At 36.0% G+C, this 26,747-nt stretch overlaps 1 protein-coding gene across 1 annotated transcript in view; it reads left to right on the top strand.

Moving 5' to 3' along the window:
- Positions 1-26,747, top strand: part of VPS13C (vacuolar protein sorting 13 homolog C) — a 6,956,796-nt gene that overhangs the window by 3,866,295 nt on the left and 3,063,754 nt on the right. The window contains exon 44 of the mRNA XM_044076309.1: positions 13,184-13,287. Coding sequence (XP_043932244.1) covers positions 13,184-13,287 — 104 coding nt within the window. The remainder of the gene's footprint in view (positions 1-13,183; positions 13,288-26,747) is intronic.

The raw sequence follows: 26,747 nt of genomic DNA, 5'->3' as shown, positions 1-26,747 counted from the left end.
GGATCTCTTGACTCATCAGTCCAGGGCTTTCCATCCCTCCATCCAAACTCTCTAGCTAACAGCTTGGTTACTCCGCTTCCAGAATTATCCCTAGCTGTGAGGCACATTCTAGTGTCTTCACACAAAAGTACTACAAGAAAGCTTTATGCGAGTAAGTGGAAGAGGTTTTCCTTTTGGGCGAATAAAAAATGATTGGAGCCTCTCACAGCTCCGATTTCAGCCATCCTGGAATTTGACAGAAAATTTTAATCAAGGGGCAGCAGCCACTATTGTTCAAGTTCAGCTGGCTGCTATTTCAGACTTTCACATAGGCATCAAGAGGTTCAAACATTGTCTCACAGATTGTGCAAAGATTTTTTAAGGGGCACATTCCTTCTAAGACCTCCTATCAAAGAACCTCCATCACCGTGGGATCGAAATTTACTATTAGCCTCCTTGATATTGCCCCTTTTTGAACCAGCTTCTTCTTGCCCCATAATGTTTATATCTTGGAAGACTCTTTTTTTTTTTTTTCTAATATCCATTACTTCAGCTAGAATTTCTGAATTACAAGCTCTGGCTATTCGTCCTCCCTCTTTGGTTTCCCATAAAGACAGTCTCTCCCTCAGAACGAATCCTTCCTTCTTACCTAAGGTATGTTCTGAAGCCAGTCTAAATCAATCCATTGAGCTTCCAGTGTTTTTTTTTCCAAATTATGGCAACAAGGCAGAATATAAACTCCAGCTGGATGTACATAGACTGTTAAGATTTTATTTGCATAGAACAAAGGATTTCAAGAAATCTGACCAGCTATTTGTGTCCTTTGCAATAAACAGAAAAGGAGTCCCAGTTTCTAAGGTTACATTGTCTAAATGGCTTACAGCTCTCAACATAAACATCTTCCAGGTAAAATTCGAGGGCATTCTACTAGAGCTACATTTGCCTCCACTGCCTTCCAAGCCAGACTGCCTTTGGATTCAATTTGTGCTGCAGTCACATGGGTTAACCCTCATACCTTTATTACTCATTACAAAGTAGACGTGCCCTCCCGGAACAGGGCTTCCTTTGGTTCCACTGTTCTGAAGAGTTTATTCCCTTAAGCCACCCAAGAAAATAGGTGCTGGGGACACTGTCCCAACCAGCAAAATGAAGGCAAGATGGGACAACATAACATAAAGAAGTTATGTACTCACCATAACGTTCCTTGTTTGTTGTCAAGTATTTCGCCTTCATTCTTGTGTCCCTCCCTCCTTCCCCCTTCATGGATGATTTGGAGGAGTCCTTTGTCCCAATATCTTGTTCCCCTCTTTTGTTCTGGGGTCCTTTAAGATTTGTGCCTTTTGTTGTACATGTGTGTATATAGTGCTATATATATTTGTGTGTAATTTTTTTTCTCAAATTATGCAAATCTGATGTTAGTTTAGTGTTATTAGCTTACCAAATGAGATCTTGGTATCTGCCGCTAGGCTTCATAGGATAGAGTGCACCTTGAGCCAGCAAAGAGCTCTCGAGCTTTAGTATAAGACCGAGTCAGAACCGATGCTCAGTTCTGAACCCCAACCAGCAAAATGAAGGCGAGATACTGGACAGCAAACATGGAACGTTATGGTGAGTACATAACTTCTTTTTTTAACTTACTGTTATTTATTGTCGTTACATACACATAAAGCTGTAATCTGGATTAATTTTTATAAGATACTATTTATGCATAGTTTTTTGAGCAATAATATTCTGTTATTCACACTGTTTGGGTATCTTTTTACTTGTTAGTAATGCATTCGGAAAGTTTAATTAGTCTTGAAGCTGTTTTCAGTAATTTAGTAGTTCAAGAAAACTTCATGTAGGCTAAGAAAGTCCCTTCAAAATCCATTGTTCGGTTTTAGTGAGTATAACTCGGAACCCATCCAAGTATTGAGTGATCTCTTAAATTTATCCATTGTGCTACATTGTCTTATGGCCAGTGGTAACTTGTTCCATAGGTTTGTCATTAAGTATGTAATAAACGGAGTCATACTTAAGTCTCTCAGTGCAATAAATCTGACAAAGCCTAAAACAGTAGTGGTCAAAGGCCCAAAAAAATAGACAGATTTTAAATATTGCTCTTATAAACTTAGAAAGTTGCTACAATAGCAGAATTTGTTTTAACATGTATTTTCTGAAGAATATGAAGTCTGAAACTCAAATGTATGCCATTATTTACTGATTTCAATCTTCAGTGATTTTCCAGAAAACTATAAATTGTCTGAGGAACAGGCCAAAAATGTGAGGTAAAAATCTGGACAATTGAGAGGTATGCCTTAGATTGAGTACTCCTGCACCTAACAAGTTTAAAGTTATGTTCACTGTTAGAACTACTATTTGAAAGTTCTGGGATGATGGATATCCTAAATTCTTTATCATGGAGAGTTCTGAATGTTGTGTCTTACGGCTTTTCATGGTTAGGGGTCACCACAGCAGAACTCCGGTCCGCTAATGATTGGTAGTTGATTTTTACTTGCCGAGTTACCAGCCCTAATGCACAACCTTCAACGAAGGTACGCTCATTCACTCATGTCTCCACGCAGAAGACGCTCTAGCTGAGAATCGAACCGGACAGCATCTGACTGTGAGGCGACAGTGCTACCGCAGCACCACCACCGTGGGTCATGGAGAGTTCTGAATGATAGACCTCATTTAGGTGTCTGTTACAAATTAAAGCCAGTTAAATAACATCTTTTTTAAAGGAACCTCACTATGTAATGCAGGGTCATATTTGGACCAGTTAATGCATTTTTTTAGAAATATAGTAACAGCATTATTGCTGTTATTGTTTGCATTAAGTCAGTTTTGACATTTGCTGTACTGGTATCCTGGAATGAAGCTCGTCACACTTTGCTTATAGGTAGATCATTGGACCAGCAGGATTATGAGCTTATAGCCAATAAATCTTTGCTACAATAACTCAGTGGCTAATGTTGCACAGGAAATTGAAAGTTGAGGTTTGACATCATTTTAAAGACCGAGATTAGAAAAATAGTTTTATTTCTTCTGCACTTTGTTGATTTCTGCAGTTTTAGTAGCATTTGAACAAGCTTTGCTCATTTTATTTAATTTTACTGCCTGAAAATGAATGTGTTGTTTTTGTACAATCACATGACTGAATTCATTAATTGCTGTGTTAGTTTCCTCTGCTAAAATTACTGGTTTCCCTCCATTTTGACTATTACTCCCATTTTTTGTGGTATTTAAACAAGTTTTGATGATTTTCATTTCATTTTCTTTGCTAGTTATTGAATTGCTGTGTTGTACAGTCACCATACTGAAGTGATCAGTTACCGTATTTTTTCCCTTGTCTTAATCTTATGTTTTCCCTCATCTCCATGAGATAGGAAAACTCTTAAAGAAGGAAAGAGCCCACAACACTCACATTTTCTCTCTCTTTCTGAGTCTAGCCACTGGTGCAAGTTGTCTACAGCCTTCCAGTGGTGATGATCTGAGCATCAATCAATTGGTTTGCAGAAAACATTTCTCTTTGGGCATGTTTATTAAAAAATCGAAAACTAATTTATTTTTTGTAATCAGACAGGTCATTCACACATCCTGAATGGCATTTTGGGTCATCTCCCAAGGTTAATCCAGTACTGGCCAGAATTTGAAAAGTTCAAATTCACCACACACTTCCTGCGTCACGTGATTGGCTTGGCATATCCTGAGAGGGAAACCTTCACCTGTCACAAAGTCAGTGTTAAGTCTTTTTGTACCATCCAAAGAAAAAAGTCATCTGACCCTTCACAGAATCCAGTGCTGACTTTTCCTGCTTACTGTTCAGATATGCCCCAGTTTGGGACCCCTTTCCTCTCATTTTATTATGAGTTATTATTTTCTTTCTGTTTTTTGTTTGTTTAACACGTATTTATTTGTCATCTATCTATGAAAAATGCTTGTTTTTACTGCTTCTGAGGAAACTTTCAGTATTTCTTTCAGAAGTGTAATAGTGTGTGCGTGTTTTCTGTTGCACACTAGGGGCTGTCTTGTGCAGTCAGAACTGTGAATTAATGTTGTCTGTCTTTACTTTTGTTACTCTGCTTTTTTCATCGTTTGACAGGAAAATACTGCAGAACTTAGATTTTTTTCCACATTTACACATCATTTACTATATGTGTGGCTCTGCATTGTCTGTTTTAACATTCAGTCTCAATTTTACTGTAAATTAAATTTGAATGTACTGTGGAGATTTTACTCTGACAGGAAAATTTAGTTTCAAATGGTATTAAACATTATTTTATGACAATTTGGCACAGTTAAAATGTAAGGAGCCATATTTTTAACACTAGTTTGGTTTTTTTGTTGCTTTGGTGTTTGAACTTTGTGTAGTGGAAATTCTTTACTGTCGTTCAGTTGTGAAAGATTTCTGAATAAATTTCAAACTGCTTTTTTGTGATAATAGCACAGTTTGGTAGGGTTTAGTTGTCCAGGAACATTCTTCTTAATAAGAAGTCTAAATGGTTATTGTGATACATTATCCAGTACTGCCAAATAATTATTTTGTCTGGTGCTCTGTCCCCTGATTTAATGGATCTTAACTCTGGTACCCTCTATCAAATCTGGTTGCATTTAAATCAAAGCAAATAAGCCTCAGCCTGTGATTAGTGATTCTGTTGGGACCACTGCTTAGCCTGCAGACCATTTCTCTCTAGTTTAGCTTTGCTGGCTACTGTTGAATGGGGTATTGATACATCCTCTGGGGCTGTTCCAGTACCTGGCACAAGTATGGGAGGAAAAAAAACCCTTTAGATGCATGTATAGTTTGAAGTTAGAAACCCTTTGCCAAACATATTCTCTCACCAGATACCTCCTCTAGTAGTAAAGTTCACAAAAAAAGAAACAAACTCCTTCATACAGCTGATAAGTGATTCTAGGTGTTTATGAGGCTGATGTGGTTTCACTGTTTAAGAAGGTTTTGTAGAAAGCTAATTCTGGTGGTTTTGTCCAAATCCATGGATGTAGTGCTAGTTTAGCTGGAGACCGGTCTGTTTTTAGAGATGATGAGGAATTGGATGAGGACAGTGGTTATTTCCAAGATGACACAGAGTCCAGTCACTGTGAATCTTCAGAAGGTGAACCTGAGCTGAAGTCTGAACAAGTGTTCAGTTTTCCTCAAATGATTGCTAGATTTTCTTTTATTTTTCCAGTGAACTTCACTGCTAGATAAAACATCTGAAGTCAAGAGTATTCTCTCTCTAGCAAAGGATCTCTTACCCCAGAGTACTCCCTCTATTTTTATTTCCTAGCATAGTAGACTATACTTCTGATACATTTGTATATAGTGATGGTCATATTTGGCATTTTTTTATTTATTTTTATTTTTACATCATTGGTGTTTCCTCATGCTTTATTGTATCTTGTGTATTCCACTGTCAAATTGTAAGTATATGCGCTATTTTTAATTACATCTATGTTACTTTTTATTTTGTTATTTAACTCTCTTGAACTTTTCTCCCTCGGCCTGTACTGAAAATGGGTATTACCCAGGCAATCTTTCCCAGTAAAGAGATGTTTTTGCTTGGGAGCAGTTTGGAAATTCCTCAGAGCAAGGTAGGAGATATGGCCTTATAGAGGACAAGTTTCCCAATTCTGTGGTTATCGCCCCCTGTCATCAGCCGTGGCAGATATTTATAAAGCTGCCTGTAGGACACCCATATCTATTTCAGCAGTGCCTAAAAAGGTTCAGAAAAAAATATAGGGTCTCCTCAGATATGGCAGGTTTCTCTTCTCATTTGGTTGCTGATCCACCTGCTGTCTCCCCAGCTGCCTGCTCAGATAAAAAGTCATTGGCTTTATCTCATCCAGAGCTTGATAAAGTGGGAAAATTGTTAGATCCTCAGGGGAAAATGTTACTTTCTAGTAGTCCAGCCTTAAGAATGTTAAATTCTCAAGGTTATGAGCGGAAATGTATTTCAAGTGTCTGTATAATTTGGATGATTCCTTACCTGCAGAGCAAAAGTCTTGTATGAATATTATTTCTAGTTTGAGGTTTTGAAACCTGCTTTGAGAGACGTCCTTGCATGTGCAGATACAAGCTCAAGAAATGCTGCTGCTTGTTTTATAGTACGACAGTGTACTTGGTTACATAATCAGAACTTCTCTGATTTAAAAGCTGAATTTTTGAATGGACCTTTAAGTGCTGAATTGATGATGCAATACAAATTCTCAGATAATGGGATGATGGTGGCAAATTAATAAATGGGGCATCGATGTTCCATGTACCCACGTTCTCCCAAGGTAAGATGTCAAACAAAAGAGCAAACAAAAATTCAAGCCAAACAAGTGTCAGGGAGCCAAAAGGAAGTGGCATGAGGATAATTTATTGAAACCAAGCAAAAGGGGTTCTTTTCCATAAAGTGATCAACCCCCTGCAAAGGAACAGCTATGCTGAATCACAGAGCACCCCCTTCCTGCCCTTCCTTCTCCTCCTTCCTCCTGTTTCTTTCTCAACCCTGTAGTTTTGCTGCAAATAGGCTCAGACAAATTGTTTCTGAGAATAATTCTGAGAGGATATACTTGGCAGTGGATAGAAAATCCTCCCCCTTTCAGGGGAATTCCCCCACACTGTTTCTTCTAATGCTCCATCACATGGTAGAAGCATTGGTCATAGAACCAGTGTCTGCAGTACAAAAAAAAAGGATTTTACTCCAGAATCTTTTTAGTACCAAAAAAGGAGCACTCCTGGAGACCTGGCTTAGGGTTGTCTTTTCTTGAATACCTTTGTAACAGAAATGTTCACCTTACAGTTAGTCATAGTGTTGTTTCACTGTAGATTTCAAGGATGCTTATCGTATTCATATTGCTCGGTTTCAGGAAATTTTTGAGATGGTGTTGTGTTTGGCTTATATTATGAGTTTTTGTAAATGCCCTTTGGTTTTACAGTGAGTCCAGTGATTGCCTTTTGCAGAAAAACGCTAGGCATCCACATTTTTCCTTAGACAACTTGCTGACTTATGATTATGTATCCAGTTGAACCTTTTTCACACCCTCTTCACAAATTGTTTTCCTGGGGTGTTGGATAGATACAGTAAAAAGGAAGCCTTTCCTGTCAGAAGACAAAGTTCTGACTTATTACCACATTTTCTTGGATTTCTATCTTCTAGACTTGATCTCAGCTAGAGAGTTCCTCAAAATTCTAGGCCTAATGGCATCAGTGATCCTCATAATACCACTAACCCAACTCCACATGAGAAAAATTCAATGGCACTTGAAGAATTGTTGAACAGAGAACCTTCATCCCATGGATTTCCAGGTACTGGTATTTGTGAAACAAGAACTGCAGTGTGGAGAGATCTACAGTCTATGAATCCAGGACTCCTTTTCTATCTTCAGACCCTAGTCCAGTCTTTTCAGACACTCATCGAATTTGCTTGGGGCCATTGTCCATCAGAGTTCAACTGCAAGGCTTGTGAAGTCCACAGGACACAGCAAAGCACATAAATGTAAAACAGATTTTGACAGTGCATGCCTTAAAAGCTCTTCACTAGTTGTTGACTTTAGATCCTCTCCTGGTGGTCACACAAAACGCCACCATGATGTGATACCTGAACAAGCAAGGGGGGGTACAAGGTCATACCCTTTGCCAGTCTGCAGATATGGTTTTGAAGCTTGGGTGTACAGCATTCTCTGATTCTTCAGGCCTCCATCAGAGCAAAATGCAGTGGCAGGCAGACCAAACAAATCCTGTGTAGACCATCACAAGTGGAAGCTCCAAGTAACAGTCTTTCAGTACTTGATCCTTATGTGGGGAACACCTGAAGTCGATATGCTTGCATCCTTTCTATAAACTGAAAAAAATTCTGTTCTAGATATCCTTGCAGCCATACATGCTCTATCATTTCTATGGTCAGGAATTTTCCTGTATGCATTTCTACCCTTCCTAGTGATTCACAAATCACAATTATGAAGATTCAGAAAGAATTGCCAAATATTGAGGTAACCCCCCCCCCTTTGGTTCAGGTAAAGTTGGATCTCCCTTTTAATGCAACTGGACAAGGGCAATTATCAAAAGCTTTTTCACTGACTGGATCTGCTCACACCGTATCAGGGATGAATGATAAATTATAGCTTAGAGCAATTACAACCGATAGCCTGGATGATTCTGTTTTGACACCTTTTAGGCACTTATTCAATGAGGATGCACAGCTGGTATTTAAGGAGGCAAGAAAAGTTGCAACTAGAAAATCTTCCATTTACAGGTGTAAGAAGTTTTCTAGGTGGTGCCTAGCTAGTAACGGAGGTTCCGTAAGGATTTTGACCTCTCTAGTTTTGAAATATTTGTGTGATATATTTAGAAATGATTTGTAATGTATCAAAGTGCATCTTGTAGCCATCTCAGCTTGTCTGTCTGTGGCTCCCCCTCTTTCGTCTCGCTCTGTGATCAGTTTATAAAGAGAGTGTAGTACACAAGAACCTGTCACAAGCAAATTCCTCCTCCATGGTATCTCAGATGTGTTCCTTAAAAATTGACCTTACTTTCTTTTCAACTGCCTTTCAGGCTGATTTATGGTTCAGTACTTGAAAGACTACTTTTATTCATTGCTCTAACATCTGCAAGGTAAGTCTCCGAGCTGCAAGCTGTCTTGGTGAGCCAACACCATCTGATTTTTCACAAAGACATCCATTAATCATGCATAAAATTGTTTCTGAATTCACCTTGAATCAAGCCATCAATCTCCCAGTGATGTTTTTCCATCTCACTGTTGCAGTAGTCTTGAATAGTAAAGGATGTCTCCTCCCAAGGTTAGGCCAATGTCTAGCCAGTATACTAAAACCTTTAGAATTTTATAGACATTGTACATCACATGTGTGCTCCTCACACAAAGGCGTAGGGCGTAAAGGTGGCATACCTCAGAGCTTCAACACATAAAAAGGTCACTGCACGAATAAATGGACCGTTGAATAAAAAATTAATGAAAATAATCCACAGCAGCATACAACGGACCAAACAACAATTTAGGAAGCCACAATGAGCAAGTAAAAATCCAGTTTATTAAAAGGTTAGTGCTTTCGTAGTGATAAACACCACTTCATCAGACCATATCATTACTTCAAATACAGAACAAACATTTACTGTTCTCAATTAAGCAGCAGTCTAACAAAACAGTTAACCTGCTCATTCATTAAGTGTTCTAAAAGAAACAAATATACTTTCACAGTTTGAACTAATGTCAGCCACGTCAAAAATAGCTCTGATAATCATACATACATAAAAAAAATATATATTATATATATATATTTATATATATATATATATATATATATTATATATATTTATATATATATATATATATATATATATATACACACACACACACACACACACACACACACACACACACATTAGACTCTAAAAAAAATTAATAAACACATATTCATTGTATAATATAGGTTTCAAGGGAATTCTGTCATTCAGCCCCTTCCCCTTGTCCGCTCTTAATGTTATCATCCATCTAGTTTCTGATGTTTCTGTTTTATTAATCATATCATCACCCCATTCACTATCCAAAACTTTCTCTATCACAGGAAACCTAAATGAGTGCGAGGGACCACAGATGGAAACATGTTTAGCTAGGGCATTTATCAAAACTGAATTTTTAATATTTAAAAGGTGTTCCCTAATCCTAAATTTCACTTTCCTGTTAGTCTTCCCTACATAAAAAGCCGAACAGGCATTATACACTGCTAAATGCACAGCATTGGAAGTGTTAATCTGCTATCAGACTAAATTTAAACTCCATACCAAAATCTGGATGTATAAATCTATTGGTAACATCTATAAACCTAGAATAGTTACATTTATTGCAGGGAAAAGTCCCTTGCCTAACAGATTCTAAAAAAAAACCCTCCTGTGCCTCCTTTTGGATAACATAACAGTTTCCTAAGCGATTTTTTATTCATGAATAAGAAATTAGGTCTATCCCCTACAGTGGTTCTAATCTCAGAGTCGTGTCAAAATTGGCCAATTTTTTTTTTTTACTACCTCAGTTATATCTACATTATTAGAAAAATAAGTTGTTATATGTATTGGTGCCTTCTTAATCTCCCTAACTTTCTCAGGGACACCCTAATTCGAAGAAATATAAGGTCTACCTATTTCATCTCTGTGTTGCCACATCATCCAAAATTGTGTTAGTGGCATCAGTATATCCCCTCTCTGTAAACCTGTTCCTTAAGTCTACTATTTCTTCCTTAAAATCACTTTCATTAGCTGTTAACCTAGAGACTCTCAATGCCTGTCCTTTGACCACATTCATAAAAACATGCTTAGGATGCATGCTTCTCCTATGAAACAATGCATTCCTGTGACATTCCTTTCTGTGTATCCTAGTGATCAAACCCTTATTATTCTTATAACATATATATAATATATATATTCGTAACTTGGTTTTACTGCATTTTATTGCATTGCTGTTTTTACTATTGCTTTCAGTTGTGTGCAACATTAAAAGGTTTTGTGGCTCGTGAGTGGTAGTGTGCTTTCTACAGTTACAATTTATAAACAAACCATTTCTTTCTGGATCTCTTAAGCCATTTCTGTTTGTTACTCCTTTTATGGTAAATGTCTTTCTACCTCTTTGAAGGCTCATTCTACTAGAGCTGTTGCTTCCTCTTGTGCCTTTTTGAAAGGACTGGACACCAATTCCATCCTTGAGGCTGCTGCTTGGACTGCTGTCCATATCTTCACTAAACGTTACAAGTTGAATGCTGTTTCCAGATCGAGTTCTGCATGGGTTTCTAGAGGGCTGTTCTGTGCCTTCCTCCTGCCATGTTTCATGTTCAGCTTTTGTATTCTCTCTTACATCAGCAATACTGAAGCAGGGATATGAAAGGATATAGGACAGTTTTGTATAATCTTACCATAACAGTGGATGGCCTTCTCTTCAGTGTTGCAGTATTTACTCCCTCTTTCCTCCCCCTTTTTGTTCTGCCATATTTTTTTTTTTTTGAAAAAACATGAACACATTCCTTATGACAGCTGAAGACTTCCCACTCAGGATATGCTCAGGCAATCAGCTGTCACATGAAGACAGTGTGAGGGGAGTCTGAGCTTTTAAAAGCTGGCTGGTACTGGATTAACTTGGCAGATAACCCAAAATGCCTGTGCGGTAGAGAGGAATTCAAACATCTACTGTTACAAGTAAGTATGAATTGCACAACTTTACTTTATAAGAAAGTTTATTAATTTTAAGCTCTATTACATGCCAGATCTCCTCAAGTGACCCTGATCTTTTTGTTCCTTAATGTATGGCTCCTCTGTACCAACTTCATTATAAAGGATCTGACCGTAGTCATTTAGAAATCACTTCGACCATCACAGCCAAGCGGAACACATCTGTGCCATCCATTGCATTGCATAGTGATAACTGTACACAACACAACATACCCCAAATTCATGGAAACAAACTTTGGGCCTATACAGCAATGAGAAAAGGATAAAATCCAGTAAACAGTGAACCACAGTCTCAAGTAATCACTGCTTTTGCTCTCTGCTTCATTTCTCCATTTGTTTTGGATTTCTGATCCCATGACAGGAATGGACACCATTCCTAATTCTTGGTATGATTAAAGTTCATGAAATTAGTAGCTAGCCACAAGGTAAACCCATATGCCGTTTAATAGAAAACAGTGTAATTTTCTACCATTATTCAGTGTAAGTAATGTAGTGCATATTCAGGGGGTACAGATATGATTAGTGGTGTGGCAGTATGGCCTTCAATAGAGCACATTGCTATCTTCTACTATTATTCAGTATAAGTAATGTGACACACAGTCAAGAAAGTATGTATGTGATTAGTTAGCGGTGTGATAGAGGTTGATTATGAATGAAGACTGATTAGATGAACATGGATTCACTGTAAGATTATTAGGGGGTGTCCTTATCAAAATGTATGTGTGTCACTGAAGTGAAGTCCAGGCTTCTTTAATAAAAGCACAACATGGAAATCATTGTTTCCATACATACATTAACAGCCTCTTTGTTGTGGATCAACATGACTGAAGAAAAAACAGAAGAATATTAAAAATCCCTGCACCTAGGTGGAATTTAAAACCAAAAAACGACAAGGATTCCACACCGATAAAATTTATTGTGATCTATCTGTCTTAGTGCCTCGGCCACAACAGCCTTCAAAGAGTACAAAATTTAAAACCAATATGGATACTCTTCTGGTCATCTTTGATTTAGAAGTATATAGTTGAAGCTGACTTCTTGATGGCCTTTTCTAGGGCTAGATATTTGTTACTCAGTATTGCAGTATTTGAAATTTGAATATAAGATCCCTTCATACTCTATCATGATAATAGGCAGCAGTGTGTGTATGTGGGCTTGGAGTAGCAGTGAGTTTGTACAAAGTATGTGCGTCTTTAGCAGGAGTGATTTAAAAAAAAATACTTGTGTATTAACACGCCTCATGTTTAGCTTGGTGTACTGTGCTGTATTCCTTTTTCAGGCGTTTAGATGCCTTGCAGTTGTTGACAGTGGCCTTTGGATTTCTGTACAGTCAGTTCAACTTTGCTGCTTTGAAGTTAGTTGCCCATTATTTTCTTTCTTGCTATCTTGTGCTTTTCTAGCTACAATGGCTTATACTAAAAGTTGGAGGCAATTATTTTTGAGATAGTAAATATTAATTTGCATCTAAACTCTATAACAAAATGCTTTCATTACAAAAGAAATGTTATGCTGGTCCACAAATTGAACAAACACAAACTGGACCACATAAATGCACTGATAACCTTTTATTTATACCAACACCTGGCTTTATATTTACTCAAGATTTCAGATTAACAGGAGTCCTTCAACTGGATATATTAAATTACCGATATTAGATACTTTGAGAGCATTGCTTGTGAGTTTTTCTTACAGATCATCTCATTAGGTATGGTGCCTAGTTTGTTAGATGAACAGTTAGGTATGTCTCAAGGCTCTGTATTATGCATACTTATAATTCAGTCTGTGTGTGTGTGCATGCACTCACCTCTTCCATGATGTCTTGCATCTGGTTTTGATGCAGGTCTGTGTAAATGCATCTTTAAGGATACTCAGGAATTCTTTTTTAGGAAAAAAAAAATCTTTCAAGTTTGCCAGAAAAGTACTTCCTCAAGCATGGAGTTGCAGAAATGTTTTTGATTTCTCTCTACTGAATTTTAAAATTTGATGGTGACTGAAATATTTCCGCAGGTATGAATGCATCAGTTTCTATCCAGTCCAAGCAAACAGAAGTTTTTGCCAGGCTCCAAAATATTGTTGTCATGGATACTGATGCTCAAGTTTTGCATAAAAAGGTAGGAGTGTTTTATTATTTGAATGTTTTATCTATACATGATAAAATGTGAACTGTGCTGCTTAAGGTTTGACTTTCCAGTTGCTTTGTCATATTTGCGATACATTCATCTAAAAAGCTAATTGCATATCAGCAAAAGCAGATTATTTGCACTTTTTAAAGCATTCTAAGGTGTGTGTGTGTGTGTGTGTATATATATATATATATATATATATATATATATATATATTATATATATATATATATAATTTATTTAATGCTTCACAATGATGACAAGCCCTTTATAGTTGTCATGGCAACAGTGATTCTTACCATAGTTTTGATACACGTTTTATTTCATAGGTGCTTTTCTCAGCTTATACAAAGCAGTTAGTAGCACTTGCTTTCTTAAAAGTGAGAGTTGTATTTTGTAACAAACTAACCTGTTAAAAACATAATCAGAAGCATAAAGAAGAGTAAACAAAAAAATGGCTGACATCCAGTAGTAAATTTTCTCTGTTCAATTAATAAATTCTTTGAGCAGTTTATCCAAGTTCCATTACATTTCCAGTCTTCAATACTCAGCCCATTTTTTGAGTTAACTGAAGCTTTTGCTCAGTATATTCAGAGGGTACGTATATGAGGTGCAATGACTACTGCAGAAAACCAGAATGGATAAAGTATCGGGCAGTACAAAAAGTATAGCACATCTAAAGTCAACCTTATGTCACTCACAGTTTTGCAGATGTATTTTCACTGTTTACCACATTATCCAATATATCTGTTAAATCACCAACATGCTGTTCAGGTTTAGATTTACATTCCTTGTTATTGCTTTCTTGGCTTATGTGATTATTTTGTTTTCTAAGGCCTTTTTATGTTTTTGTCAACCCAGTCCAATAACAGGTATCTCATCACCTCTCTGTTAGTTTGTTAATCTTTTTGAATGTGTAGTTGAATGTTATGAATCTGGTTTAGCCAAAATGAAGGATGTGGTAGTATTAACATCTTTAATATTAGGTAGCCTGAATGCTGTGGCTATTTCTGTTTGCTCCCAAGTAGCATTGCTTCTGTTTTTGATGCATTGAGTACAAGTTTCTGGCCTATCAGCCATTATTTGAGGGTTTGCAAGTCATCTTGGAGCTGTGTTTGTATAACAGAGTGGGATTTGTTTGACCTGTTGATAACCATGTCATCTACATTAGGAATGAGAGGTATCCTATGGCGATCAGATGGAAGTTTGTTGATTAATGTGGAAAATAGCAGAGGACCTAAAGTGGAACCCTGAAGGGCTGCTTTCATAAGACTTGTTTCAGAGGTTGTGGTGTCTACTTCAACCTTGAGGGAACTATTGGTGAGAAAATCTACAAACCAAGGTTTTGCATAGTTACTAATGCCTATGTCAGTTAATTTTTCAAAGGGTAAGTTATGATACATTAGATCAAAGGCTTTTGTGAGGTCAGTAAAGACAGGATCTGTCATGCTGCCTTTGTCCATATTGGACAGCATGTCATCTTTGAGGAAGTAGAGGACAGTTATGGTGCTGCATCCAGACCAGAATCCATGTTGCTGTCTGGATATATGTTATTGATGTGAATAAACAATACTTTGGCTGTAGATAATTTTCCCAGTGTTTTGACAAAAAGTTGGAAGTACTAAGAGAGGATGGAATTGAAAAGCAGTAGTTGTCTTGATAGTTTTGGAATAGGAGTGACTACTGCGATTGTCCATATATGAGGCATAAATCTTATTAGCCAAGCAGAGGCAGTATATGTGAATGAGAAGGTGGGAAATGAATTCCTTACTGAAGTAAGTGAACCAAGGGGCTAGATTATCTGAGACTAGTGGATTATTTATTTGTATTTGGTTCATTTGTGTTTATATCTCTTTGGTTCTATTTTTTTGGAGTGGAATAGTGGAATGTAAAAGGGGGAAAGGGCTGCTATGAGGGTGGGTAGGTTTATGTTGCTGTTGATGTGTAGCAAGTTGCAGAACCCATTGAGGAATTTAGTGCATGAGAGTTTCTGCTGGTGGTAGAGGAGTTCAGGTGAGTAGAATTGTGTTGAGTTTTTTGGCCAGTCAGCGTTTGGATTTCTCTCAATGTTTTGTGTTTGGCTAACAGCGAGGTTTATTTGTTGCGGTAGTGGTTGTTTTTGGGGTCTATATTAACAAATCGAAACGTCACTTACCCAAACACCTAATGATCGACACAGAATCATAGAACTACAAAAACTATGAATGGCCCCTTAAGCAAATTTTTTCCCAAGGGAAAAAAATCGCTTGGCCAACTAAAACCCAAACACTGTCGAACCCTACAAAAGTGGGGTGCTTCGCCCCCCCATATCCCCTGATGGGGGGGGTGCCCTCAGACACCACCCTTAACTAAATTTTCCAACTCCGAGATTACTCTACAATGGAGAAAAGGGCAAGTTCCTGACTACGGCCAAGTGATTTTTTTCTCCGGGAAAAAAATTGCTTATGTGGCCATTCGTAGTTTTTGTAGTTTGATGATTGTGTCAGTCATTCAGTGTTCAAATAAGTGACATTTCAATTTGCTAATGTAGACCATTGTTTTTGTGTTTGCTGATGGGTTGCTTGACATGGTTGCGTAGTGAGGAATATTTGGCATGGAAATCTGTGGATTTCCAATTGTGTTATACTTCATTACATAATTTGAGGAGATGTTTGAGTTTTAGATACCCAGTCATGTTTCTGAGGTCAAAGTAGCCTTTGTAGCAAGGGAAAGAATTTGTTTTGCAAGGGCAGGAGAATATTGGTAAGTTTGTTAGCTGCTTCATGGGGGTCTTTTATAGCAAGTAAATTACACCATTCAAGAGTGACAAGGTGGTTTTTAAGATTAGTGATATTTTGAATAGTTTGGGGTCTGAATGTGAAAAAAATTGGATTTATATTTTAATGTTAGGTTATGTACTGAGAAAGCTATGGGACAGTGATCACTGAAGGAGAGTGCATATATGGTGAGGTTAGATATCACTGTAGGATTATTAGTTACTACAAGATCTAGTATAAATTAGCGTGTGTGATGCAAGTAGAAAGGACCCAAACAAAGTCTTAAGTAAACATGTTTTTCATGTCATACATTTAATATGTTCCAGTTTACAGTTATTGAAAAACTGATAAGGATCCAAGGGATGGTTTATTTGAGATTTTTGGAAATGAAAGAAATCTGTAATATTGGAAATAAAGTTCTTGGTGCTAATCTGGTGCCTGTTGGTTGGGATTTCAGTACTTTGTTGCCTGTTTTAGTTCATGTTGATTCATTTGGATTTTGTGAACTTGAGGATAGGTCATGCAGAGGCAGCTTGAGGCTTACACCAGTACCAGAAATAACCTGAAAGAAGAATTTTAAAGACTTTGAGAATATGCCTTTGCACATGAACTGGACTTTATATGGATGATGTTAAAACAGAGCACAGAGAATACATTTTCCCAATTGTGACTGGGAAAGCAGCTGAGAGCTTTATTGACTGATCAACTAGAGGAGGCAATTGTCTATTTTGTGGAGAAAATGAACCATCTTAATACTTAGTAATATAATGGTTTACACCAATAATGACTTTTCTTTACAAACAAGCTGTCAAAAATTATTCTTCCCTCCATAAGAGTTTGCAGTGAAATAAAACTTTATTTCAAGTTGCATACTCTTGGCAAGCACAAAATGAGCTGGCAAAGAGAAAACAATGAGCTGGAGGTAGAAGTTGATCACACAACCAACCAGTCAAAAAAGATGGAAAAGTAAACTATGGGCACTTAAAGGAGATGTTTCCTATGACGCCCTTTCTGTTATCCAAAAAATTAATGGATAAAACAAAGACAATCTTGAAAAAAGTGGAATATTTCTCAAAAACAATGCACTACGAATACCGAATAAGAACTACTTTAAAAGAATAAATGCTTATATGTAAAAATATGAAAATCAAATTGAGTTTTATTCTGAATGACACTTAAACATTGAATTTTGTAAGTACTATTTGATTAATATAAATGTAATATTGTATTACGTCAGAATTTTATTTAAAATGAAAGTTTGTATATTGTTAAATGTGGAGACCCTGTATTGCATTTTGTCTTGTAAAAGTCCATGCTCTCAAACTGTAAAATGTTGCAGGGGCAGAGGGAGAGAAGTGAGAGACCATTGAAAAAAAAAAGAAACTGAAATTTGGTTTAAAAATATTGAGGTCATTAGCAACAAGTGTGAAAATAGCTACTGTCATTACATGATTTCTATAAAATTTCCTGTTTAAATGAACTTTACAGCATTGTATAAAGTTAGTTCTGGTTCCCAGATCCAAAGTTTTGTGCATAGATGAGATAAGTATGTTGAATGAAATTATGCCAGATAGCAAGAATCACAAAAGCAATGTGCTGGAAGCACTGAATGAGGGAAACTGGTTCAGTGCAAAGATGTCGTTCAGTGTAACTTAAATGTAAAATATGCAAACTGGTAAAAGTTTTAGAACCATTAAATGAGTTAATACCACTGAGAAAATAATTATTTCAGTCCATGTTCTTGTCATATTTATTACTGGATGTAGTCAGGAGTTCTTGAAGTGCATTGACTGGCAAGTCATCCATCAGTGCTTTTCGAATGCAGTCTGCCATCCTTGATGAGCTTTGGTATATTGCAAGATTGTGAAGTCACTGTATAGACTTGACCCAAGATTGACTTTTTAAAAAAAAAATAGCTACAGGAACTAAATTATAGGTTTACTGATTAACTGTCATCACACATACTTAGGGACATTTTCAGAAACAAAGTAGTGTAGTCAAATGAAATAAGCAAAATGGTGCCCAATAGAATGTTTATAACAACATTGGCAGATGCTTTATACTGCTGTTTGTACAGAGAAACAGCTTTTCAAAAATCTGTGAAGTTAATGTGCTGTTTATTTTTTGGGTAGGGAGAGAATTTTGTTTTTAAGATGTGTAATGTGGTCTGAATCATCAGACCATTCCCTTATACAAATTGTTTTGTAAGTAAAACAGTATTGTGATTTATTATATTTCCAATATGTCTTCTGAAAAGGAAGTTGTTTAATGATTAGGTACATCAAACTGTACTGAAATGTTATGAAATTTGAGCCTAAGCAGTAAAGAACTTGCAAAGGATTTGGTAATTTTAAATTGAAGACTAGAGATGTGGTCACAGTGAAACCAAATGAGATCTGGAAAAGTAATCTCAGTAGATATCTAGAGGGCTTTAAAAGTAAGGTATTTACAGAAGCAAAAAAGAATAAGTGGAACGCAACAGGTTGAAGAGAAGCTGAAAGAAGCTAGAATGTGTTTGAAAGAATATTTTTAAATAATGAAAAACAGAGCAGTGGTTTTAAAATGGCAATTTTTTGACAATGACCCATGACAAATTGTTGGTTCATAGTTTGAGGCAGCAAAAGGTTGAAAGGATGATAACTAAAATAATTATGAGAATGGTAAGGTACTCCGTGAGAAATTCTGAATATAATGGTAAATTATTGCTGTACTCTGTATGAACAAGATGCAGATGTTGAAAGCAGTACACAGGAAATAATATATTTTAGACAATTAAACGTTCCTCATTTGGAAGTGGGTTATTAACATGAAAAATAAAGAAAACTGCAAAAGCATTTTTAGTATGCCTGACCAAAACATTACTTTATTGGTAAACACTCAAGTATAAAACTGATTAGTCCATTTAAAAGCTCAAACGTATACTTAGTTATCAGAGTAAAATGGTAGTCACAAAAAAACAAAAATTACATAGTCTAAATAACCTAAGATGGATTTAACTTGTCTTTAAATACCAGTGGAGGGTGGCCTCGGTGGTGCAGCGGTTAGTGTTGCCGCCTCACAGCAAGAGGTTCTCCGGTTCGATCCTCGGCTGGGGTGCCTTCTGTGCGGAGTCTGCATGTCCTCCCTGTGGTCGCGTGGGTTTCCTCCGGGTGCTCCAATTTCCTCCCATATCCCAAAGACATGCTATAGGTGGATTGGACACTCTAAATTGGCCCTAGGCATGAGTGTGCATGTGCCTTCTGTGGAAGGTTGGGAGCCGGGCTGGCAACTCGACACTCTAAAACTCCACTGCCAATCCTGAGCCGACAGGTGATCCGCTGTGGCGACCCCTAACCGAGAAAAGCCGAAAGAAGAATAATCTTTAAATACCAGTGGCTTAAACAATCCTAGCAAGAGATCAAATCTACTGAAATATTTAAAACAGAACAAAGCACAAATTGTCTTCCTTCAAGAAACTCATTTCAGAACAAATGCCAATTAGAAATGGTATCCTAAGGACTATATGATATTGGCGCAATCCACTTATAAGACAAAGACAAAAGGGGTAACACTTTTATGGAAAACAAACGTGATTAACCCAGAAATCATTTATAAGTACGAAGCTAAAGAAGGCCTTATGGCATTAGTAATAGTTGTATATAATAACAGAATTTGTACCCTAGCCAATTTATACTGGTTCCCAGGCATTGGAACAGGAACTGTTAAAAAAACACTTTGATTTCATTTCCAATAATTATAAAGGCAATTTAATATTTGGAGATTTTAACTGTATATTTGATACTTCTGAAACTACAAATAAAAGACCGCTGCATGCATCTGCTGTATCAAAAGCTTTAAACAAGTGGGTGGAATAATTTCATCTTGTAGATACTTTCAAATTTAAAAAATATAATCTTTGTTGTTTTCCCATCAAGATCACAGATTTGGTACCCAAACTAGAATAGATAAAATATTTGCTGCCTATAACTTACACTGTAAAATCATTAATTTCTCAATCACTCCCTGCCCCTTTTCAGACCACAATTCATTGATACTAAAACTTCAAAATGGGTACAAACCATTAATCTTTAACTCCAGAATTCCAGCATATATATATAACTAAAATTAAAGAGTTCAAACCCTGGCTATTACCTGAATTACAGTTCTTCTTAGATATTAATTGCACCACAGAGATAAATAAAATAATGATATGGGATTCATTAAAAGCTTACATATATGGTAAAACTCTAATTTGGTATAAAAAAAATTAGAGAATGGGATTCTAAATTATTAGATCTACAATCCAAACTTTTGTCAGTAAAAGCTGAAAAAAATCTAATTCATTTGGAGATGAAAAAGAAATTAGAAGTATTAAACAATAAATACAGTGAAATTCTAATGTGCAAAACTAGTTTAGCTTTAGAAAAACTAAAAATTAATACCTTGGCCACTTCTCCCAAATATCAACATAATTTATCCACAAGAATCAAAATACAATCAAAAGCTAATAACATTAAAAGTATCTTTCATGAAAAGAAAGGGAAAAATGTGTCTGATGTAGGGTAACATTCTTGATGCCTATAGAAATCATCATATGGAGCATTTCCAAAAAGACAATATACATATTGATCAATGAAATCTAGATGAAAAATGTTCTAATATTAAAAAAAAAAAAAAAAGAAAAATTTAAACTATATCTGCAAGCACCCATATCCTACAAAGAAATTGCAGATACATTAAAAGAGGATAAAAAATAAAGCTCCAGGTGTAGATGGCATAATTATGGAAACACAAACTTTTTCCTTCAAAGTTACTATCCCTCTTCCATAAAACTCTATTACAAATTCAGTCACAAGCTTTAATACCACCATCTTGGAGGTATTCCTTAATCACACCAATCCTAAAGGAAAACAAATCCCCAAACCTCTGTACCTCATATAGACCTATATCATTATTAAATAATGACTATAAGATATTTCTGACAATATTAACTAACAGAATGAAAATACCACTATCCAAAACAATAAATAATGATCAGACTAGATTTATATATCATAGATACACACACGACAATATTAAAAGGATAATTTCTCTTATAGATTGTTAATAAAGAAACCTTCATAATTGGCTTAGATATAGCGAAAGCCTTTGATTCCCTAACTTGGGACTATTTATTCAAAATCCTAATGCTATTTGAATTTCCTGCATCCTTTGTACATCTCCTAAGGAATATGTATACAAATAATTTAGTTTGTCAAGTTAGGTCCTTTTACCTTTGAATCTGTACATATAACAAAAGGCACTAAACAAGGATGTCCCATGTCACTGATTCTATTTGCTCTGGCTATTGAAATATTGGCAGATTCAATTTGTAACAATATAAAAATCAAAGGAATAGATGTTTATGAACAATACAATTCGAAGTAATGCTATTTGCTGATGACATATTACTAATATCTAATACAAGAGAGAGGGAGACATTAGAAGGATTAGATATATTAATTGACAAATTTCACATGACTTCAGGACTCCATTTCAGTAAATCAAAATGTTTATTTTTAAATAAAAGAACTGCAGACTAAGGAGGATCACATCATAGGGAAACAAGAGTCTACCTTAAAATAGTTAGGAATATAGTTATGTAAGGATAATGAATTAGTCTCAAAAACAATAATATCATCAATACAGTTAAAATCTCTGTGGAAAAATGGAACAAAATAATATTAACATTTGAAGATAGACTACAGTTAAAATGGTTTTACTGCCCAAGATCCTATATATATATATATATATATATATATATATATATATATATATATATATATATATATATATATATATATATAGCCTTGGCAATACAACTGTTACCAGAAAGGAATATACTTAAAGAAATAAATTCATGCCTAATAACATTGTTATAGTTTCCTTAAATTCATGCCTAATAACATTGTTATAGTTTCCTAAAAGAAACAGAATAGCTTTAATACATCATATCAAACCATGGAAACAGGGAGGATTAAACTTTCCTGATATAGAAACATATATGAAAGCATCAATTTTCTAAAACAGTCTCAGATTGGATAAGTCCAAATTACTCTGCAAATTGGAAAGAATTAGTAATATGAATAAATGAATTTGATTTACAAAAAAAAATTCAAGTAACAGATAAAAACAATTTGCCGTGGCACATATTATGAAGTAGTATGCAGTATAACATAATTAAACCCACTAAAACTTGTATGATTATTACATTGACTCATTTAGGAAAATTATTAATGCAAATATAGATTTAAAAATCTGGTTTGATCTTTTAACACCATTTATAGTCACAAAGAACTTTCCACATAAAATATATAGAGAAATGATTAATTCTTGGGAATAGAAAGGATTTGTTTATTGACTCCACTGTATTAAAGAACTAAAAGTTTTAGATATGCAAGTAATAAAAGCAACATACAAAATTTCACAACAGGACTGGCAAACTGTCATATTTGCAAGATTTAAGTAGAATAATTAAGTTTTCATTTAAAGAAATACCTACATTTGCGAAATACATATATGAAATCATATATAATACATTTGACATGGGAAACAGTATTTCAAAAATGTACAAAATATTGACAAACTATAAAACAATACCCAAAACCTCATATTGGAAATGTATAACAAAAGAACACTCAATACAGTTAACTGAAGCTATTAAAACAAATATCTTTTCGATAAAATATCCATCCTTTACACGATACTGGAAAGTTTTAAGTGGAAGTGCTTACACAGATGATTCTTAACCCCAGATAGAATCAGTAAAATTAGTTCTTCCATATGTTGGAGATGTGAGCAAGTACACAATACAGATTGGAGCCACATTTTCTTTGTGATAAAATTAAGCTATTTTGTAATGGTATTAATAACTTTCTACAAGTGTTATTTAATGAATCATTTTATCTGACTAAAGCTGTTGTATTATTAAATGTGAACGAAGGTCCTCATTTGAATAGGTGAAACATGCATGTAATATGGACTTTACTTGCAATTTCAAGGAAGTGTAAAACAAGAAGATGGAATACAAACACAGTACCAACTTTGAAAGACTTCTGCAGCCTACTGAAGATCACAGCATTATTGGAAATTAAAGAACTAAGAATTTATCCAAAGCCATTTATCACCAACCCTTGGGGAAAAGTCTTATCGTTGGTTTGACACTATGCAATAATTGATCAGACAATTCTGATAATGGATTGGGCATACTTATAAAGTAACTGTATCCATTAAGATCTGTTATAGTGTCAGGCTAATGTAAATAGTGTACATAGTTATTTAAGATGTTATGTATAAATACTATGGAATTCATTCAAATGTATTTGAAAAACAAAAAAACTTTTTGAGGAAAAAATAAAGAAAACTGAAGAAACATTGAGAATCCAGAATACATGGAAAGCATCTGGTAGTGATACATTTCCAATAGATGCGTGAAAAAATAAGGAGTAGGAGATAAATGTCTGGCAAATACTTTTTAACCATATTTTTCTGGATGTGGATGTGCTCTGGACCTTGAATCAGTAGAGCACATACCAAAGGAAGGGAAACCTCCACATTAATCAAGGGTTCTACAGACCCATTTCAATTCATGACTAAAAGTGTTTTTGATGATTTTGTCTAAAAGAATGGCAAAGATATTCTTGAGAATAACAGACATTGATTTTACTATGAGTTTACAGACAGTCTGCATATAATTGGTAGTAGAGTCAAAAGGATGCACTAGAAAAATAATATATTTGTGTTAATAGGCTTTAGTGGTGAGAAAACATTTGACAGATGGGTTGGAATTTAGAGAGAGATCCCTTGAGGCATTTGGGTTTCCAGAAACATAGAGAGCATAAATATTTAACATCAAATGGAGAAACGCAAGATCGAGTGAATTGTGATGGTGAGGTGTCTAAGTGTTTAGCTTTACAAGAGGAACTAGCCAGGGATGAAATTAGTTGAAATAATTTAGGACATCAGTACAGGGGGAACCTTGAACTTTTATGGCTTTTATGTGGCAAAATAAAGAGCAGCATATAGTTTGAGCAAGCATACTTGATGAAAAAGAAAAATTGTTGTAAGTAAACTAAACTATGCTTGCTATCTTTTTAATGTTGACAGCAGTAAAAAATTGTCTTGATTAAATTGTGAGAGGAGCCCTTGCACACTTATGATATTAACTGTAGGATAAAAATTGCCTCACTTTGGCTGCATGGGTAAATAGGTGAGGGAATTTACATATCACCTATATGGTCAGATAATTGTTTAGTTCACGTGGGTTTAAAGGTTTGCGGAAGTCTATGTGGGAAATATAAAGTAACCTTAAATACCAAGTTGATGATCTAATGTATAAGAATTTAACACTTGAAAAGCATTACTGAAAGAAGTAACTGAGGTATATGGGGGAGATGTTAAAGGTGATATGACATTTAATTGTGCAGGCAAAGCATATATGTTAGTAAATCTCTGTACCCATCAAATGTTTTCCCCTAAAGACTTTCTTATGTGTAGTGTATTCTGTAAGTGTTATATTGGACTGGGATGTTGTTTTTAAGGTATTAATTTTTGATGAAATTATAATTATTTTAAAAGTAGAAATAGCCACAGGGTATAACTTATACAAAAAAGACATGAACTGAAGAAGTACACTTTGGAAAATAGTTGACTTTATTGGCCATTAGATACATAAGTGCCAAACCAGAGATGAATTAGATACATAAGTGCCAAACCCGAGATGAATTTGCGGTTACCCAACCAACTGTCCAAGTTGCACTTGAATTATGGTAGGGAGGAAGTCTGCTTCAGAAAGATGGGGAGCTTGTTCCAGAGAGTTATCAATGACATGCCTTCACAGTCACTGTACCAATCTTCCTTAACTGGTGAAGTCTCTGTCGTGACTCCTCTGGAGTGGCCACCATGTTGTCTGCCCAGAGCACATTTTCACAAGCCAAAATACTGACGCAGAAACTTGATCATGAGGCCTTTCTGAGGGCCTTATGGTCCAGCAACACTGGCAGAGCAGGGGAGGATGGCATTCCAACACTATTTGTGCAGGAGGTCGTCCCTGGTGCTTGACGTGATCCAAATTCTCCAAGGTGAACTACAATCCCTAGCATGGGTTAATGATGCCCAAATGAAATGGATACCAGCTGGTTTGCCCCAGCCTTGCATGAGCAAATCTCCCCCACCCCACCTCCATAGGATTTCTTTAAGTTGTCTCAGGATTTTATGGAGATTTTGAAGTGCAGCCAGCCTCTGATGAGCACTTCAGTATCAAGGGTACCCACTACAAAAAATGGCATATTTTGACTGGATATCTCCCTTTTCTTACTTTGAATCAGATATTAAGGACACCTTGTCCTCTGCTTCACTGCCACAAGGCATCTCATTTGGAGATATCCTTCACAGACTGAAGTAGACCTTCAAAGGAAGTCAAGTCATTCTCTCAGATCCAGATTAGGTACAGGATTATTAGTATTATTATTATTATTATTATTTTCAGGTATTCTGGCTGAGCACCATATTGTTGACTACTCCTTCAGTCCTGGAGGTTTTAAATGATCCATTTTTGTAATGTGTCCTTGCAAATGGACTCCATTTTCCTGCTCCTAGAGAGCTAGACTGCTTCTATAGTGTCTATGACTCCCATATGCACCTGGTTAAGAATCCTGTGACTGATCCAGCAGTGATGTCTCGATTTTAGCAAGTATTGTAAAGTGGCAGAAAGCAAGAATCCTGTCTGTATTTAAAGGAAGAAGAGAATTATTTACCATTTTGGGCATAAGATTTACACCTCATTTACCCTAGCTATCAGGGTCCTCAACTGTTAGATTTGCTAACTAAAGTTGCAATAGTCCTTCTGTAACCAGTTATGGTAAGGAGCAGAAGGGACTAAAGGAAAAGGCCAACAGAAGGGAAATACAACTTCATTTCCCAAGCTATCAGGTTATCTATAGGCTTATATATGTTGGAAAATGCCTTAGTAAATGAGGTTCTTCTACTATAAACAGGGCCGGGGCAAACCACAAAAGGACTAGAAGAGCTGATACAGGAGAAAAATGGCAAACAGTCCAAAGGGGAAAGCTGGGAAGCCCCCAGAGCTGTGACACTCAAAGGTAGTAACTGTAATTAAGCAAAGCTGGTCCCCCTCAAGCTGCACACCTACCTTGCTTTCCTGTAACTCCCATTTTAAAGAACGGTGTGTGTAGACTTTTTGTGGAGCAGTGGGATGCCACTATGTAAGACAGATAAGTCCTGCAAATATTTATGCAGGGCTACAGATTACATTTGAAATGAAAAGCAAAATGTTTAGATATTCAACGCGTTCTGAAGGATCAAGTCTATCTCATCTTATCCCTTCTAAAAGACTTGATATCACAATACATACAGGTTGCACCAGAAAAGCTAAAATGAATGGTATTTTATTTCAGACTGTTCCTGATCCCAGGAAAAGAATGAACTCTGAGGCCCATTTTGATTCTTTCCTGATTCAACAAGTTTTGAATTGTTCCAAAATTTAGAATGCTGAACTTGGAGATCCTACTACCTTTACACCTTCTGCAATCTTTCACAGTTAACATGGACTTAAAAGATGTCTATTTTCACACCCCAATAGACTGAAAAAGATGACTATTTTCACATCCTTGTAGCCAGGGTGGACAGCCAATTCTCCATATCGGAAGCAAGGGG

This window comes from Protopterus annectens, chromosome 7.part0, assembly GCF_019279795.1.
Source record: "Protopterus annectens isolate FY-2018-M chromosome 7.part0, PAN1.0, whole genome shotgun sequence".
NCBI lineage: Eukaryota > Metazoa > Chordata > Ceratodontiformes > Protopteridae > Protopterus > Protopterus annectens.
The sequence above is the reverse complement of the archived record's forward strand: the minus strand, read 5'-3'. Positions and strand labels throughout refer to the sequence as shown.